The 20,356-nt window shown below is 41.0% G+C and overlaps 1 protein-coding gene across 1 annotated transcript in view; it reads right to left on the reverse strand.

Annotated features, from left to right (window-relative positions):
- The window catches only part of LOC306992728 (F-box/LRR-repeat protein 7), a 48,531-nt gene extending 34,555 nt beyond the window's left edge, over window positions 1-13,976 (reverse strand). Inside the window, exons 1-2 of the mRNA XM_079601885.1 lie at window positions 13,807-13,976; window positions 1,924-2,013 (exon numbers count right to left, since the gene is read on the reverse strand). Coding sequence (XP_079458011.1) covers window positions 1,924-2,013; window positions 13,807-13,843 — 127 coding nt within the window. The 5' untranslated portion in view covers window positions 13,844-13,976. The remainder of the gene's footprint in view (window positions 1-1,923; window positions 2,014-13,806) is intronic.
- Between the last annotated feature and the right edge of the window lie 6,380 nt (window positions 13,977-20,356).

Here is a 20,356-nt window from a genome sequence, read left to right on the forward strand (position 1 = left end):
CCCGCCTCCACTCACTCACTCACTCACTCAGAGATCCACTGGTTGACGATCACACGTTGATCTGATTGGTTACAAGGTAGTGTGTGACGTCAGAAACACCAGCGATTTCACACCGTGTTTTTGAGACTGTCTTTGGTTCACTGCAGTTTTAAGCAGAAAATACTGTCGACTTATGAACTTACACATGGTGTGTGTTAAAGCAGATTAATAACACCACATAGACACATAAACAACATTAAAAGCTTGATTTTTTACCACAGGAGGGCTTCAACTCTGAACATGTCTACAGTTCAAAACACCTTTTCATTGCATTATCAATACGGCTCTGACACTTTTTGTAGTGCAATGATGTAAAATCAAGCTTGAGTATCGCATCTGTGTTCACATTCTTGGTCTAAAGCGTTACATAATCGTGTTGTAAACATATGCATGTGATAGGCGACGAGGTGATGGTTTAACTCAGTCCTCACGGCAGATCCCTCGCCAAAACACAGTAAAAATATTTACAAGCTTTTTCGTAGACAAGATTTACGGTAATGAAGCCAGAAAGGCTGTGGATCCAATAAATGAACAAGTTTGTTTAAACATGCACTGATAAATATAATAAATGGTTTGCCAGAATGGACGTTGTAAGTGATAGTATCGTGTTACAAAACATCTCTAATATAGAGTAATCTGATGCGTGGAATATGTCTGCACAGATTGGAGTATATTAAAATCTATGATGCATGAGCCAAGGGAAACTCACACAGGGATTACCTGATTTACTGTCTTGCTTTATTAGCTGTGTGTACAGTGTGCGGATGCAGTGGGGATGTCCACTCCACTGTGATGTCAACACATCTTTCTGGATCCTGAGGAGCCGGGTTCGTACAAGGTGCTTAAAGTACTTGAACTTTTTGAAATGTATGCCTTGAAAACAGACATTTTTATGAGGAAGTGCTGGGAAAGTGCTTGAATTATTGAAAAACAATATATGGGAAATTTGATTGATAAAAAAATATTTTCACACAAAATTAAAGCTGCAGTCCGTCTGATATATAGATATAAGTGTTTTGCATGACTATGAGTGATATTACACATATAAATATCCAAGTATACCGGTGAAACTCTGAAACTTATGGTGCAAAGTGAGATATTTCAAGCCTTTATTTGTTATAATTTTGATGATTATGGCTTACAGCTTATGAAAACCTTTTCACAATATTCTAATTTTGAATTTGGGGTTTTCATAAGCTGTAAGCCATAATCATCACAATTATAACAAATAAACGCTTGAAATATCTCACTTTGCATGTAATGAGTCTATATAATATATTAGTGTCACCTTTTAAGTTGAATTTCTGAAATAAAAATTAACTTTTGCACGATATTCTAGTTTTTCGAGTTTCACCGGTATATGTACAGCTTTTATTCTTCAAGTCAATCATATATTCATGGGCGAAAAAAATCAGTTTGAATTAGGAAAGCAATAATATATAATTTCAATGTATAAAGTTACCGAAGTCATTGCATGTGCTGCACTTTATTTGCATACCATTTTGTTTTATTAGTTTATTTTTATTTACCTTTTTTAGAATTTAACAGTTAATAAAGAAAGATTTTGTTTGTTAAGTGAGATCTCTGATTGTAGTTCTTGAAAAAAAAATGAAAAAAAGTAGTGCTTGAAAAGTCCTTGAAAGTCCAGGAATTTGATTTTACAGTATCTGTACGAACCCTGTCTGAGAAAAACAGCCACACACACACACACACGGCGGCCTCACTGTTAGTTATGAGTTTGTTTTCAATCTCCAGGTTATCCCACAAGCACATGAGTTTGCTCCAACATGTTAAGCATTTCATAAAGAGGGAGAGAGGGCAAAAAGGAAGAGCCAATGGGAGTTGAGCAGGCGTTTGGCTCATAATGAAGACCAGATGGTTTACCTTCACTGGTAGCCACATTCTTGGGAGCTTTGGTGGGTGTGTGATCCGTGCCGGAGCTCACATCGGAGGAGAGACTGGAGCTTCCCTTCCCTGGACAAAAGGAAAGATGGAAACAACATGGGCTGCGTTTACATGTGACCAAATAATCCGTTAGCAGAGGTGGAAAGTCCAGGTTCAGAAAGTAAAAGTCCTCCTCAGTATTTTGTTCCAATCACCTGGATTTGCTAATTAGCACAGTTTTTCAGCCAGGAGAGAGAACTAATTAGTGAAATCAGCTGACTGAGTTCATGGGTGGAATAAACATATGGCAGGACTTTTACTTTCTGACCCCTGGACTTTACACCTCTGTCCGTTAGTAATGGGATTGACGGCTCAATCGGACTGAAAAGCCTTCATGGAAACACTTTAACCGATCCGACTGAGCTCGATCCCAATGAAATGTACAGTACATCGGATTGAAAGGGTCGGTTTATTCCTTTTCTAATCCGATCGAGAGAACATGTAAACACTGGATCAGATTGAAAACGGAAACTGAAAGGACTACGCATGTGCAATGACATAGTGTAAAGATAGAAATAGCACAATGACGTAGAAATAGCGCAATGATGACGAAATAGCGTAATGACGACGAAATAGCGTAATGACGTAGAAGTAGCGTAATGACGACGAAATAGCATAATGACGTAGAAATAGCGTAATGACGTAGAAATAGCGCAATGATGACGAAATAGCATAATGACGACGAAATAGCGTAATGATGACGAAATAGCGTAATGACGTAGAAGTAGCATAATGATGTAGAAATAGCATAATGACGTAGAAATAGCGCAATGACGTAGAAATAGCGTAATTTCGTAGAAATAGCGTAATTTCGTAGAAATAGCGCAATGACGTAGAAATAGCGCAATGACGTAGAAATAGCGTAATGACATTGAAATAGCGTAATGACGTAGAAATAGCGCAATGACGTAAAAATAGCGTGATAACGTATAGCGTAATGACGTAGAAATAGCACAATGACGTAGAAATAGCGTAATGACGTTGTAATAGCGTAATGATGTTGAAATAGCTTAATGACGTAGAAATAGCGTTATTACGTTGAAATAGCATAATGACGAAGAAATAGCATAATGGCGTAGAAATAGCGTAATGATGACGAAATAGCGTAATGACGTAGAAGTAGCATAATGATGTAGAAATAGCATAATGACGTAGAAATAGCGCAATGACGTAGAAATAGCGTAATTTCGTAGAAATAGCGTAATTTCGTAGAAATAGCGCAATGACGTAGAAATAGCGCAATGACGTAGAAATAGCGTAATGACATTGAAATAGCGTAATGACGTAGAAATAGCGCAATGACGTAGAAATAGCGTGATAACGTATAGCGTAATGACGTAGAAATAGCGCAATGACGTAGAAATAGCGTAATGACGTTGTAATAGCGTAATGATGTTGAAATAGCGTAATGACGTAGAAATAGCGTTATTACGTTGAAATAGCATAATGACGAAGAAATAGCATAATGGCGTAGAAATAGCGCAATCACGTAGAAATAGGGTAATAACGTTGAAATAGCGTAATGACGTAGAAATAGGGTAATAACGTAGAAATAGCGTAGTGACGCTACAATCAGATTCATCAATCGGAATTAATTCCGTTCGATTGAAAGAAAAGTTGTGCATGTAAACATAGCCATTGTGTGTTTGTTTTTAAACTCAGACTGCAAGCATTAGTCGCATTGGCCGCTGTGGGAACACTGGTGTGAAGGGTGGGGTGCAGCGCTTCCCACTGTAAGTCAATATTATAACAGATGCAATAAAAGTACCATCGGACATGTTGGCCCCATCACTCGTTCACTCACTGAAACGTTACTGGAAGCGAGGAAACTCCTCTTCCTAATCCAGAGTGAGCTCTGAGGTTTTCATGATTAAAGATTTCGAGAGGAACTCATTACCCAAAACTGAGCAAAACCCTTCGTTTCTTCCTGCCAAGGAAAGAAAAAGGCAATATCCGTGACTGGAACAATAGATGGAAGAAGTTACTTGAGTATCTCCAACACTGGCAGAGTTTGCAGCTTCGCTGGGATCCTCCAAGACAGATTTATCTATCGTACATTAGGACATATTTTGGCCACTGTGCAAAAAACATTCCTGATGGCGTGTTACTTGCGTTTGGTTTTATAAGAGGGTGAATAAGTTCAATACATTAGTTAACATTTGTGTATTTGAATGTTGGATTGGTGTTGTAATAAAAATGTGGTCATTCACAGTCTGGAACGGAGATGCTTCAGACATAAATCAAAAACACTTCCACCATCTCAAGATTATTGTCCCCCGGTCGCAGGGACAAGCCCGTGTTCAGAGCCTGACTTTCACTGCCGGAAAGCATGAATTTCCTTCCTTACCGTATTTTCCGGACTATAAGTCACACTTTTTTTCATAGTTTGGCTGGTCCTGCGACTTATAGTCAGGTGCAGCTTATATATCAAAATTTATTCATACTGGCTGAGATGAACCAAGAGAAAACATTACCGTCTACAGCCACGAGAGGGCGCTCTAGTTAGCGGAGTTGTGCAGAAGCGACACCGAGGAAGAACTCAATGGATTCAGTGTTGAGGAATGAGATCGGGAGCTTGGTGAACTTGCTGACCGGTAACCTTTGGACTCGCTGGCTATTGTTAATTTAGCATATTCAGCCTCACAGGTATATTTTCGGTAACACTTTACAATAAGGGTGTACACTAATAAGCATTAATTCATGCTTAACTAATGCACAGATAATACTGAATTCATGTATTACTAATGATGATCTAAGCTATTCATTAATGATTGCCTCATTAGCAACTAATGAAGAGTCTGTCTGGTTAATATATTAGTTCATATATGAATTGTTATTAATTAAATATGTAATTGTGGATTAATTACATAATCACTTATTTTATTAACTAATAGTGTTCATTAATTTGTTAATTACCACAATGAGCCTAATATGCATTAATACATTATTAATTACAGCATTAGTAGTGTGTCAATTACTACAATGTTTTTGGAAACCAGTGTTTAATAAACAGCTTTTATAAACTCTAGTGATGGTCATTAATGATTAATTAATCATTAGCTAACGATCATTATGTTGTGACTTTACTTATTGAGGCACATCATTATTAACTCATCATCTAGTAATTGTAGTAATTGACACACTACTAATGCTGTAATTAATAATGTATTAATGCATATTAGGCTCATTGTGGTAATTAACAAATTAATGAACACTATTAGTTAATAAAATAAGTGATTATGTAATTAATCCACAATTACATATTTAATTAATAACAATTCATATATGAACTAATATATTAACCAGACAGACTCTTCATTAGTTGCTAATGAGGCAATCATTAATGAATAGCTTAGATAATCATTAGTAATACATTAATTCAGTATTATCTGTGCATTAGTTAAGCATGAATTAATGCTTATTAGTGCACCCTTACTGTAAAGTGTTACCAAATTTTATTTATGCTATTTTGCAGCTGAATAACTGTTAATGTGTTGGATTTTGTGAAATAAATTTCTAAATAAATGCGACTTATAGTCCAGTGTGACTTATATATGTTTTTTTCCTCTTCATGACGCATTTTTTGACCGATGCGACTTATACTCCGGACGGAGCGACTTATAGTCCGGAAAATACGGTAGCTGGTATATGACCATAGCCATGCTAACCAGTAAAGCGCCTAACCAACCAGGGGTGCGTTTCCCAATAGCATCGTTAACCAACTAGGTTACAACATAATTCAACGATTCCTGAAATCATAGTTCCAACGAACATTCGCAAACTGAATCTCAACAGCTCTTGACCTGTGAATAGCAGTGTAGTTTCTTGTTAGTAGACTTTGATTTTAAGTCCCCCTGTGGTGAAAATCAAGCTTTTAATGTAGTTTATGTGTGTATGTGGTGTTTTTAATCTGCTTTATGATAAACCATGTGTAAGTTCATAAGTCGACAGCATTGCTGAGTATTTTCTGCTTAAAACTGCAGTGAACCAAAGACAGTCTCAAAAACACGGTTTGAAATCGCTGGTGTTTCTGATCCCACATACTGAATGAGGCAAGGGTGTCGAGTTACATTCAAGATACTTTAAGGCATGACTAAACAATTTCAATGAAAAAAACATTTAAATATGTCAGTTTGGTGATCAGAGATGAGTTTTAAGGAATGCAATTATTAACTACAGGGGGACTTTAAATCAACCTAAACCTCAAGCTAATATATATCTTTCACTCTAAACAGATTGTCTTTTAGTTTGTCAAGAGAATGAAAAGACAAGAGTGCACATGAGCTCTATACCTCTATTTTGTTACTTACAGCAGAAATCTGACAAACTGATTAATTAGCATAAGTCATTATTACTCAACGTCATTAACAACAGTTCCTGAACTGTGGTTTGAATGATGAAAGCTCCACAAAGTTTCTATAATTTTGGGAAACAGTCATGACTAGCTAGTTAATTTCTTCTATGATGCATTGTACTGTGGAAGTTAAAGTCACCATGAAACACAAATGGACACTCCTTATTTAGTTTTTATGGAATATTGCAGTACTTTTTTAAACTCATGTTCCTGGTAATCTTGAATCAGAATAAGTTCCTCTTGCAGCTTCTCTTCTCTGATGATGTGGGCGGAGCTATAACCTGTCACTCATATGAGATCGGCCAATGGCAAACCACAACCATCCAATCAATTCCCCACAGACACAATCAAGCCCCGCCCACATGTTTTCTCGTTCCAGAAATTTACCAGCCTAATCTCATGAAGTGCGTCTCTATAGCACACATTGTATTTATCCCGCAATTTATATGAGACAATTAATTTAGATGATTATGGCTTACAGCGAAAACCTTTTCACAATATTCTAATTTTAAATTTGGGGTTTTCATAAGCTATAAGCCATAATCATCACAAGTATAACAAATAAATGCTTGACATATCTCACTTTGCATGTAATGAGTCTATATAATATATTAGTTTCACTTTTTAAGTTGAATTACTGAAATAAATGAACTTTTTCACCATATTCTAATTTTTCGAGTTTAACCTTTACATTTCAAACGACAAGATGAAACAAACCGTAACGAAGTTGAGGCCCTTGGATACGTTCTTACGTTCTGTAGGAGGAGATGCGAGTGTGTGTATGTGTGTTAATTTACACGAATTGGTTTGTGGCTCTCCGTCCTCTGTCAGGTCATAAACTTGAACCACAAGTGGCTCCATATGAGTCCAGCTCAGCATTCATCCCACAAACACCGATTTCTCTGTAAACAAGTTCCTCTTATCAAGCCTCCATGCAGGATAAACACTTAGAAGCGCGGTTCACAGTTGCTGTGGTGTTGGTCATGTGTTGCTATATGGCGTTACGGTGAAACGTTGCCAACATACGTCGCAGGAAAGCTGTTGTGTGAAGACCTTTCAAACAAGCCGTCAGATTACCGCTGATGCATTGAATGACTCGATGAACTCTTATCACCTCTGCCATGAAGGGGGAAAACTACGATTTCCGAAGCAGAATGACGTGACCCACGCCGAACACAACACTGACGACATGTTGCGGTGACATCCCTGATCCAGAACATCTGCTCGGGTTCCTGTTGTAGTGAGCAGAACGTGACTCAACTGGACCCCATGTGTTTCGCACGCCTCCAGTTACGGCCAGGAACCAACGCTGTTATTCTTATGTTGCTAGGCAAAGCTTTCACAAAGCTTAAAGTCTTCAGCTTAATCAAAATGGATGAGGAAACTGTTGCTTTGTTGCTAAAAGAGACGCTGCACGGTTCCTAGTCAGAATCGAGAGCTAAAACCACTGATATTTTTTCTTTTTTCTTCATATTTATGCATTTGGCAGACGCTTTTATCCAAAGCGACTTACATTGCATTTCAAGGTACACATTTTACATTCTATAGATTTTCTGAAAGATCTGCTTTTGTAATGTTTTACAGCCGGTTTTCTAAACTCAATACCAAATAATGGCATATGTGACCTAAAATGTGTGATATAAGCATGACGATGCACAGAAATCACATGTTTATTGTAGCGAACACACACTTTCTTTAAAATAGGCGTAAACACAGAGATGGGTCCTTCTCAAGATGCGGATTTCAGCGAGAAGAAGAGACGTTTTCCGGCGCAAACGTTCCCTGGTGATATTCTGCAGTTCCAGAAAACAATTCCGCCACCGACCAGGAAAAACACAGTCTAAAGACAGTGCCGCGTTATTCAGATGATATTGGGCGCTAGGGTTGCCACCCGTCCCTTAAAATACGGAATCATCCCGTATTTACAAGTAAGATGATCCGTCCCGTATCAAATCAATAAGGGACGCGATTTGTCCCGTATTTTACATTAGGCCCACATATAGTTGAATAAAAACATAAGGATTTTGCAGTATGGATAATACTAATAGCAAATATAAAGAAATCAATTTCGTAGTAGAGAAGCTCATTGCGTGATTGCATTTTAGCGTCTTTGTTTCTATAGCGACTGAGTCTCGTGAACATGCGCTGTAAACCTGCTCGTGTTTAACCCCTCGTGCGCTGTTCGGGTCTCTGACCCCAAATGACGTTTGCTGAAATAAATAAAAAATGATCTTTGTCCAAATGGCGTGAGACTTTGCACGGTTGACAACACTTTCTAGATCTACAAAAAAATTTTTTAATAAATTTGAATAATATCTGTTTTTTATGTTAGTGTGGGGGGGAAACGTCACACTTGTGTTGTTTCAACAAAATGTAATTTTGAAACAACCTTATAGTTTTTTTTTTAGGATTTATAGTTTTAGGAGGATTATCTTTTTTTTTTTTAAGCTAAATAAATAAATAAATATTTTTTTATACAAAAACAGTTAAAAAAAATGCACTTTATAAAAGACCCATATTTCTACCGTTCATGGATATGGATAATTTGACATGGTTTAGTGTAAGATTTTTGCCCATCTTTTGGAAAATGCCGTTTTAAAAGTAAAGAAATGATCACTTTAGTAGATGGCTGCAGAGCTACACCATTTGCTATTTGACTAAAATACATATTTTCACTAGTTTTTAGTTGGATTTATATCTGCATATTATGAAATCACAATTAGGTGTGAATGGGTGTCCCTTATTTTGCCACACTGATGGTGGCAACCCTATTGGGCGCATGCTTGGCCATAATGTAGCGTGTGAACAAAACACACACACTTTGCTTCTCTCATCTACACAGACGCAGCAGTTCATATTTTTGCAAACCATACATAATTACGAGGAAAAATATTACCACACACGAGGGAAATAATTTTGGTGTCCATGAAGATGTGAAAAAAATAGGCATAAATCTAGATTACATATTTATCCAAATTATTCAGGCTAATTGTAGTAATGACGGATCAAACCTGTTTGGTCAATAGTGGCGAGACACATCGGTATATAAGGACATCTGGTAAAGTGTGTTATCCGTCAAGAACCAGGAAACTAAATCCTGAAGACTGAGAACACCGTTACCATCATGTAAGTTGCGTGCGCTGGCAAACCCGCCGTTATAATAGCGATCCGCCGTGGAACAAGCGCGCCGGCTCTTAAAGGGAATGTGAGAGGACGCTCTGATTGGTTTATTTCACGTTACGCCCAAACCACAGCTATGAGTAATGAAGCGACTTCAGACCAACACATGTTAGATTTGCGTCGGGCGCAAGAGTCGTTTATCCCGCCGGTATAATAGCGACAGCGCCGGGATCCGCCCACAGAGTTACTTGCGTTTCACGTTTGATACTTGCGCTTCAGAGCGTTACAATAGGGCCCTGAGAGTGCCTGATGTGGATGAATAGATCATTGATTTGAGATCCTTCTAGACCGGCGCTGAACTACGACTGAACTCTGACCTGTAAAAATGACGACTGGAAACTCCCAAAGTCTCCGTTCTCTGCTACTAAACTAGGAAGGAAAGTGCTCCGCTGGACTTTGAAAATAAATTTGAGTCATTAAGCTGTCAGTCCTTTGCCATCCGAACATTTCCCATCACGAAAAGGGAGAAATTACAAAGGACTGCAAAGGAGATTTCCTTCGAATTTTCACAACCGGAGTGGCCAGTCCTGCTTCTGATCCAATGACCCTAATCCATAAGTCATATAAGAGCGCTTTTCCACCTTGATGGAGATTAAAAAAAAACTAAAAACTAAGTATTCCAGATGGAGACTGAATGAGTAGGACTGTCCAGAGCACACATTCGCCTTGATTTATACCCATTCACAGACAATACAGACTCTACATTTATAAAAAGACAGTCTTTCCAGTGGCCACAAAATGTATTTGGACTCTTAAGTGAGTCTTAAAACTGTAAGAATATCAATCAAACCCAGGGAGCATCTGCAAAGCAAACGATAGTAATGGTGCTGGTGATCTTGTCCAGATCATCTTTGTGGGCCGCAGAGTCTGGGATGCTTTCATGAAGAACATTCAACATCCATGGAAGCTTCCCGTTGCACAAAAGGCTCTTTATAGTGGAAAAAAAGGTTCTTTAGATCATTAATATGTTCTTCACACCGAGAAAAAAAAAAGGTTCTTTTAAAGTAGTCAAAGTTTGTAGTCAATAATTATATCACTTAAATCTCATCTATCTCGTTTTTTTCTTGAAAAAAATGGCTTAAAATATCTTGAATGTAACTCGACACCCTTGCCTCATTTAGTATGTGCGGTTCTATGAATATGCAAATGAGCCCCGCCTCCACTCACTCACTCACTCAGAGATCCACTGGTGGACGATCACACGTTGATCTGATTGGTTACAAGGTAGTGTGTGACGTCAGAAACACCAGCGATTTCACACCGTGTTTTTGAGACTGTGTTTGGTTCACTGCAGTTTTAAGCAGAAAATACTCAGCAATGCTGTCGACTTATGAACTTACACATGATTTGTGTTAAAGCATATTAAAAACACCACATAGACACATAAACAACATTAAAAGCTGGACTTTAGGATGGACTGTTCACCGAAAGGTTATTTAGGGAACCAAAAATGATTCATTGCTGCAGAAAAACAACCTTTTGGAACCTAAACGGGGTAGAAAGAGTCAAAGAACAGTTTGATGCTTGTTTTTACTGCTTTAAATTGCAAACTGTTTGGAACGGCTGCAACTGGGTCCAGTATTATAGACAGTTGTTTTATTTCATTAGGGTTAGGAAGTTCAGATCCGTGTCCTTATCCGACACCTACAGCACACGAGCAGCACGAGGGCCGGGAGTTGAACAGCACTGGACACTCGAGCCCCAGCAGAAACTGAGTTATCTAAAGAGCCAAGGCTGAGGGGAGACATAATTGTTTTCTGGTCTGGAAAACAACTTCTCAAAAGCTTTCATATGTTTCCTGTGCTTACGCAAAGCCTGGAGAGAGACTCAAAATCAGGGGTCCGGAGTCCTAGATGCAAATATATTTATGAGCGGTAATTAGAGTTACCGAATGTTTCATTAGCAATTAAGCACTATAAACACAATCACATGTGTGCACTAAATACCATATTACAGCAGGATCAGGAGTTATTGCATTTAAACAGTTGCAACGAGCGAGAAGTGAATTCTAAGTTTCAAACATGTGTTTTACACAAATACTGCGCACCTGCTTAGATCACGGTGGTCCGAAGAAAACATGTTTTTTTTTTTTTATGTTGGATGAACACACAAGAACTTGCAGAGCGAACCACGAGCAGATCAATTCAAATCATAGAGAAAACGACAAGGATATTCAGCTTGAATCGCTTTTCAACACTGATGTACAGTAGTGTGAAATCCACTATACACCAGTCACACACACTCACAGGTGTTGATGCATTGAGACACTGATCAGGTAAAGCACTGATCGAATCACTCAAGACAGATGTCGATGGTAGATGTAAACTATAGGCCACATGTGTTGAGTTGCTGCATAAACATCTGTGCAGACACATCATAAAAACCCATGTGTTTGTAAATATCCACAGTTCAGGGATCAGAACAGCAACATCTCTTCTGTGCCACTAGGGGAACCACATGAAGTCGCACCAATAATGACTGTTTCCACACAGGTTTCCCAAACGCTCCCCTTATTTCCAGTGTTCAGACCGAGGAAGTCTATAATTGGCTAACTGGAGAAAGTTTTCCGTTAGCATTTTCATTCATCTCAGAGAAAGTTGCGACCCGGATGCCACTCTGAATATTCGTCATGACTGATGACTTCTTGAAAGAAGTAGATAGGGAAGTAAATCCAGTTCATGTTAACCCTAAGCCAGGGTTTTTAAAGGGGTGGGATAATGCCCTTTCACAAGATGTAAAATAAGCCTGATGTCCCCAGAGTGTGTGTGTGAAGTTTTAGCTCAAAATACCCCACAGATATTATTATATAGCATGTTAAAGTTGTCACTTTTTGAGGGTGAGCAAAAACACACCGTTTTGTGTCGGTCCCTTTAAATGCAAATGAGCTGCTGCTCCCGGCACAGGGGGCGGAGCTACAAGAGCGCTCACACACACATGCACTGAAAATTTCAAAAACTTTTAGCCTTTTATGTTCAAACCGGAGTCAGACAATGATGTAGAGACTCAAGAAGAAGTGACAACATGTAGAAGCAACAGGACATTTCTGAATGGTTAGTTGATGAATTTATGAAGCTTACGTGTAGTTATCTTCTAGTCATTGATTAGCATATTCTGTCTTGATAATCTATAAATCGTGTCCCGGGGGCGGGGTTTATGCAAATTCTAGGGTTGGTGATGTCACTAACCCGGGAGGAATGTCGTGTAGTTCCTACCAGCCGTTTGTTGTAGTCCTTAAAAAGCGATTTCTTTAAAAGCAAATATCTCCCTTTGAAATAAAATATAAATCTGATCATAATCTTGATGCCAACTGTTCTCATTTTCATTTTGTTTAATTTTATTTAGGCTACTAAAATAACTAAAACTGAAATTAAAATAGCACAAAAAAATTGTAAAAATGACACAAACAAAATAAAATTAGTATAAAATAAAAATGGAGAAAATAATAATAAAAACTATTGAATCTCAATTATACTAAAACTTCACTTTAGCAAACTTCAGGATATGACATTTAGAAATAAGAGAGTTGTTGAAAGAACAATGTTTAAGAGGCTTCAACAAGTAGCCTACTGAAGAGTTGAAGAATTAAATTGACTAAACTCCAAGAAAAATGGCAAAGGAGGGAATCCTGCGTCGCGGTTGTATTTGATGTAATAGTGGGCGTGGTCTGTGAATCGTTTTTGGGGATGGGCGTGGTTGGTAGCGTGCTGTGGGCGTGGCCGTAGCTATGACCCAGACATGTTTCCCAAGTAACCACGCCCCCTAACGCAGCCTTTCTATTCATAACAAGTGCGCGAGTTACAGACTGTTTTTGGCTGTTTTAGAGGCAGGTGTCTCGTCTCGGGATGACTTCTGTGTCTGTCAGGTATTATTTTTTTGAAATACCACGTTTTATGGGTGTAACTAAAATTAGTAGCCTACATATGCAGCTTCAATCACTACAGCCACATCGCATGAATTTAGCCGTGTTTTAATAGGCTAGGCTACACTTTGTTTGTACCATTTTCATCATTAATTTTACTTTTTACTATTAAATTTAAAAAAAAAAAATTAAAAAAATGAACAAAGCTGCACAATCCACCTCCCTTTTAGCTGAGAGACATTAGACATGATCAAAATTGGCTTAATTTATTACAACTCATCAGAAGCAGCTATAGATAGGCTATCTTTCCTACATTACAAATTATTTTTACAACAACCAAAACCAGAAGACACCAGTGCATGACAGTTGCTAAAAAATAATAGAAAATAAGATGCATCGCATAAAAGTTCTCAGGGAAAAGATCGCATACCTTCACTTCCATAGTGTTTGCCATTGTTCGCACCCATCCTGAAGAACACATAGTCTCTCCACACAGTGAAGCGGTAATGTCACGCGGGGAGAGACCTCGAGCGCACGCGATACACATCCACGAGGCAAAGTCTTCTTTGCACTGCAGCGTTCAGAGAGCACAGATGTTCTGCCTGAGAAAAATGCCCATTATCGAGGAGAAGTGGATGTGGAGCGGGCGGATCCGACAGATGTGTGTGTGTGTGTGTGTGTGTGTGTGTGAAGAGAAACTAAACTCACGAACACACTTACATACTGAGTACAGAGAGTGTGATGAGGGCTGGACCAGCTTTAAAGAGACCCAGTTTAAAATCACACACATCTAAAGTAGTGTTTGGGGACATAATAGCTCATTAATATAATATAGGCTAAATAATATAATATTATAATATATTATACTAGTATTATATATATATATATATATATATATATATATATATATATATATATATTATATCATATATTATATTATGTAAACACAAACTGTTATTTTGTGATTAATCATTGCCCAGCACTATATAAGATATAATATAGTCTAAATATTATAATATAATATAATGTAACATAACATAATATAATATAATAAAGAGTATCTCTTAAGAAGCACTTTAAATGTATGAATGCCATTGCATTATTATAACCACTTTGTGGTTGTCAAATTGTAGTGGATCATGTTCAGTTCCTGTGGTCGTGACGTGTGTGTGTGATCTGCTGGGAAACGGACTTCACGTCCTCTGATAATCACAGCCACACCAACAACACAAACATGTCTCAGAAAAGTGAAGCTACTTCTGTGAAAACAGTGTAAAGGAGAAGAGAGAAAGAAACCCAGTCGACACTGCGATGTACTGTGGATGCATCTGAAAATGTGGACCATTAAGAAAATAAATATTATGGATACAATATGTAAAAAAAATTCGCCGCTAGGGGTCGCTAACCTCTTACAATAACAAAGGTGTACGTTCATTCCAGCGAAATTATGGAACTTGTCGTCAAGCTGTTGATCTAATAATGTTTATGGATGAGTGAATACACTGATGTGTTTATCATGACTGTGGTGTGAAGCAGAGCGCGAGTGCTAATGAGAGACAGATATCAGCGCCACACGCGAGTCCCGCGGATATAAAGGAATAAGGACATTAATCTGCCGAACTACCCGCAAGTGCTGTATTAATACTCACACAGGACAGTTTATTAGACGAATGAAGCTTGTGAGGTAACGCAGCGCTGTTCACTCGCTCTACACTATCACACTAAACTGCATCTGAGTGTGTTAAAGTTATAATGTTATTCTGTGTGTTAGTTTGTCTGTATGAGACTAGCGGTACGCTAGATCAACATTAGAATAACATACTGATCATATTCTAACATTTCATCATGTTGAGCTATATAACATTGATTCATTTTATGTACATTTGCTCACCTGTCTAATAAAGCTCATGTAAGTGGGTCTCTGTCGAGTGGAAGTTAGTCGCGGACGCTAGCTCTCGGCGTCTGTCGAGTGGAAGTTAGTCGCGGACGCTAGCTCTCGGCGTCTGTCGAGTGGAAGTTAGTCGCGGACGCTAGCTCTCGGCGTCTCTGTCGAGTGGAAGTTAGTCGCGGACGCTAGCTCTCGGCGTCTCTGTCGAGTGGAAGTTAGTCGCGGACGCTAGCTCTCGGCGTCTGTCGAGTGGAAGTTAGTCGCGGACGCTAGCTCTCGGCGTCTGTCGAGTGGAAGTTAGTCGCGGACGCTAGCTCTCGGCGTCTCTGTCGAGTGGAAGTTAGTCGCGGACGCTAGCTCTCGGCGTCTCTGTCGAGTGGAAGTTAGTCGCGGACGCAAGCTCTCGGCGTCTCTGTCGAGTGGAAGTTAGTCGCGGACGCTAGCTCTCGGCGTCTCTGTCGAGTGGAAGTTAGTCGCGGACGCTAGCTCTCGGCGTCTCTGTCGAGTGGAAGTTAGTCGCGGACGCTAGCTCTCGGTGTCTCTGTCGAGTGGAAGTTAGTCGCGGACGCTAGCTCTCGGCGTCTCTGTCGAGTGGAAGTTAGTCGCGGACGCTAGCTCTCGGTGTCTCTGTCGAGTGGAAGTTAGTCGCGGACGCTAGCTCTCGGCGTCTCTGTCGAGTCGAAGTTAGTCGCGGACGCTAGCTCTCGGCGTCTCTGTCGAGTGGAAGTTAGTCGCGGACGCTAGCTCTCGGTGTCTCTGTCGAGTGGAAGTTAGTCGCGGACGCTAGCTCTCGGCGTCTCTGTCGAGTCGAAGTTAGTCGCGGACGCTAGCTCTCGGCATCTCTGTCGAGTGGAAGTTAGTCGCGGACGCTAGCTCTCGGCGTCTCTGTCGAGTGGAAGTTAGTCGCGGACGCTAGCTCTCGGTGTCTCTGTCGAGTGGAAGTTAGTCGCGGACGCTAGCTCTCGGCGTCTCTGTCGAGTCGAAGTTAGTCGCGGACGCTAGCTCTCGGCGTCTCTGTCGAGTGGAAGTTAGTCGCGGACGCTAGCTCTCGGTGTCTCTGTCGAGTGGAAGTTAGTCGCGGACGCTAGCTCTCGGCGTCTCTGTCGAGTCGAAGTTAGTCGCGGACGCTAGCTCTCGGCATCTCTGTCGAGTGGAAGTTAGTCGCGGACGCTAGCTCTCGGCGTCTCTGTCGAGTGGAAGTTAGTCGCAGACGCTAGCTCTCGGCGTCTCTGTCGAGTCGAAGTTAGTCGCGGACGCTAGCTCTCGGCGTCTCTGTCGAGTGGAAGTTAGTTGCGGACGCTAGCTCTCGGTGTCTCTGTCGAGTGGAAGTTAGTTGCGGACGCTAGCTCTCGGTGTCTCTGTCGAGTGGAAGTTAGTCGCGGACGCTAGCTCTCGGCGTCTCTGTCGAGTGGAAGTTAGTCGCGGACGCTAGCTCTCGGGGTCTCTGTCGAGTGGAAGTTAGTCGCGGACGCTAGCTCTCGGTGTCTCTGTCGAGTGGAAGTTAGTCGCGGACGCTAGCTCTCGGCGTCTCTGTCGAGTGGAAGTTAGTCGCGGACGCTAGCTCTCGGCGTCTCTGTCGAGTGGAAGTTAGTCGCGGACGCTAGCTCTCGGCGTCTCTGTCGAGCCGAAGTTAGTTGCGGACGCTAGCTCTCGGCGTCTCTGTCGAGCCGAAGTTAGTTGCGGACGCTAGCTCTCGGTGTCTCTGTCGAGTGGAAGTTAGTCGCGGACGCTAGCTCTCGGCGTCTCTGTCGAGTGGAAGTTAGTCGCGGACGCTAGCTCTCGGCGTCTCTGTCGAGTGGAAGTTAGTCGCGGACGCTAGCTCTCGGCGTCTCTGTCGAGCCGAAGTTAGTTGCGGACGCTAGCTCTCGGCGTCTCTGTCGAGTGGAAGTTAGTCGCCGGACGCAAGCTCTCGGCGTCTCTGTCGAGTGGAAGTTAGTTGCGGACGCTAGCTCTCGGTGTCTCTGTCGAGTGGAAGTTAGTCGCCGGACGCAAGCTCTCGGCGTCTCTGTCGAGTGGAAGTTAGTCGCGGACGCTAGCTCTCGGCGTCTCTGTCGAGTGGAAGTTAGTCGCGGACGCTAGCTCTCGGCGTCTCTGTCGAGTGGAAGTTAGTCGCGGACGCTAGCTCTCGGCGTCTCTGTCGAGTGGAAGTTAGTCGCCGGACGCAAGCTCTCGGCGTCTCTGTCGAGTGGAAGTTAGTCGCGGACGCTAGCTCTCGGCGTCTCTGTCGAGTGGAAGTTAGTCGCGGACGCTAGCTCTCGGCGTCTCTGTCGAGTGGAAGTTAGTCGCGGACGCTAGCTCTCGGCGTCTCTGTCGAGTGGAAGTTAGTCGCGGACGCTAGCTCTCGGCGTCTCTGTCGAGTGGAAGTTAGTCGCAGACGCTAGCTCTCGGCGTCTCTGTCGAGTGGAAGTTAGTCGCGGACGCTAGCTCTCGGCGTCTCTGTCGAGTGGAAGTTAGTCGCGGACGCTAGCTCTCGGCGTCTCTGTCGAGTGGAAGTTAGTCGCGGACGCTAGCTCTCGGCGTCTCTGTCGAGTGGAAGTTAGTCGCGGACGCTAGCTCTCGGCGTCTCTGTCGAGTGGAAGTTAGTCGCGGACGCTAGCTCTCGGCGTCTCTGTCGAGTGGAAGTTAGTCGCAGACGCTAGCTCTCGGCGTCTCTGTCGAGTGGAAGTTAGTCGCGGACGCTAGCTCTCGGCGTCTCTGTCGAGTGGAAGTTAGTCGCGGACGCTAGCTCTCGGCGTCTCTGTCGAGTGGAAGTTAGTCGCGGACGCTAGCTCTCGGCGTCTCTGTCGAGTGGAAGTTAGTCGCAGACGCTAGCTCTCGGCGTCCAAATATTTTTTTCCAAATGTTTGCTTGCCATGTTCATAATATTTGAATGAAACAACAACAGCGTGAGCGTGCCGCTAAATATTACGCTGTTGTTCACGTCTGTCGCTATGGTTACTATGGCAGCGCGAATGGAAACCAGGGATAACGCGGATATTACGTCAGTGACAGGCGACAGTGAACAGGTTTTCTGGGACGAGCCATTATTTTAAATTGGAATTTCTCTGAAATTAAAAATCTTTGGGAACTTTTGGGATATTGTAAGTACACAACTGCAGGAAATATATCACACTGTGCAAGTGATTTTTGGATATTTTATTACAAATTTCTTACATATTGTACCTTTAATATCAGTGAAGGACATGAACCAAACCAGTCTGCATCCTTACCGTGTGTTTCTATTGTTAGTTCAAGACTTCCTGCGCAGAATAAAGGCATCGGGACTATTAACGGAAGCCTTTTACTCTGAACAAAACAGGAATCACACAAGGGTATTTTTGTCTAAGAATTACTTCCATGAAACTCCCATAAATCAGTTAATGCCCTTGACCTTTATGTTGTAGAACAATACAGAGTTCCTTATTGTTTGCCAGTGCCGATGGACTTTATTGTCTTGGAAGTCGACATCTCTCTCTTTATCAAGTTCATATTATTACAAAAGTGAATAGACTCATGCCAAACTATCACAAGATCTTACGACTTTATTCCTGGACCACACATTTTTAAAAAGGTCTTTCTAAATACCAATGGCTGTTGTTAATTATGTATTCATTTATTATCCATCTATCAAACACAGATCTGAGCAGAGTCTGTAAAACATGTTGAGTTGCACAAATGTTATTTTTCTTGGACCCGAGTTTGAGAAAACGTTTAGCGTCTGCTTTTGACTGTGTGTTGGCTTGACCAATCAGAGTCTGTTGGCTGTGTGTGTGTGTGTGTGTGTCTCTCTCTCTCTCTCTCTCTGGACGAGGGTCAAAAGCCAAGCCGAAGAAAACCTTTACAGCCAAAGACTCTGCAGCCCAAGAACACTATCTACTTCCTGTCTCTGGGGCTCTATTGATGCAGGCTGGCACACACACACACACACACACACACACACACACACACACACACACACACACACACACACACACACACACTCACTCACTCACACTCTCTCTCTTTCTCTCTCTCTCACACAAACACACACACACACACACTCTCTCTCTCTCTCTCTTTCACACACACGCACGTACGCGCACACACACACGCACTGAGACATAGACACACACACACACACACACACACACACACACACACACGCGTGCAGATGTGATACCAGAACAGCAGGAAGAAAACCTTGAGCAGCTGCTCAGTATGTGGTTTTGAAAATGCTGTGAAACCTGAGACCTGGAGAGAAGCTGAAGCGATTAAAGTTGCAAAATGTGAGGTTTAGATTTATTAAATATTTGCCCTTTTGTAGGATGAGGTGAAAAACATTGCAGTCAACAAATACACACACTTTCGAGGAGGCGTTTTGACCGGGACCCTAAAGCTTGTCAGTCAAAAATTACAGATTTTTTATTTATTTTTCAATGAAATTAATATACTATGTCTTAGTTCGCTAATGTTTTTTATTTAATATTTTGTATTTTTAGGAAATTTTATGGTACTAAATTATATTTACGCTGTATTCATAATCCATTCACTTTTAGAGAATAGACCTGAAAATGTAATGTCCAACTTAAACTGTGATACATCTTGAATGCTTTAGAGTAACAGACTAAAGTTTGATCTCTTTTCAAAGACGACAAAGTTTTTTTTTAAAAGTTAACTTAAAGTTACAGAATTTTACGTTTGTTGTTATGAAAACTGCACAAAAATACTTTTATATGAGATATATATTTTCAAAAGCACATTTATCTCTAAAACTGCAAGAAAATCTAAGCCATAAATCTAAAGTTTTCAAAGTTGAGATCAGAGAGGAAACACACACTAAAACTATATTATAAAATGTATTTTTATTTGCAACAATTATCAGCTATTAACAGCAATAAAGAAATGATTAAGAAAGCAGCGAATGGGCTGGTGGACGCCACGTCACATGGCCATTAATTCCACACTGTACAAAAAAAAGTTGCTGCCTTAAATTTTTAAGTACAATCAACTTGGATGTTTGAGTCATTTCAACTTAAATTACATTAAACTGGCTTAAAAATCCGATCTGCGATTCGATCTGTAGGGCATGAAACGCATGCAGAGCTCGATGCCTGACGGTTGGCAGCTGTTGTTT

The sequence above is a fragment of the Phoxinus phoxinus genome (genome assembly GCF_949152265.1).
Source record: "Phoxinus phoxinus genome assembly, chromosome: 24".
In the NCBI taxonomy this organism is placed as follows: Eukaryota; Metazoa; Chordata; class Actinopteri; order Cypriniformes; family Leuciscidae; genus Phoxinus; species Phoxinus phoxinus.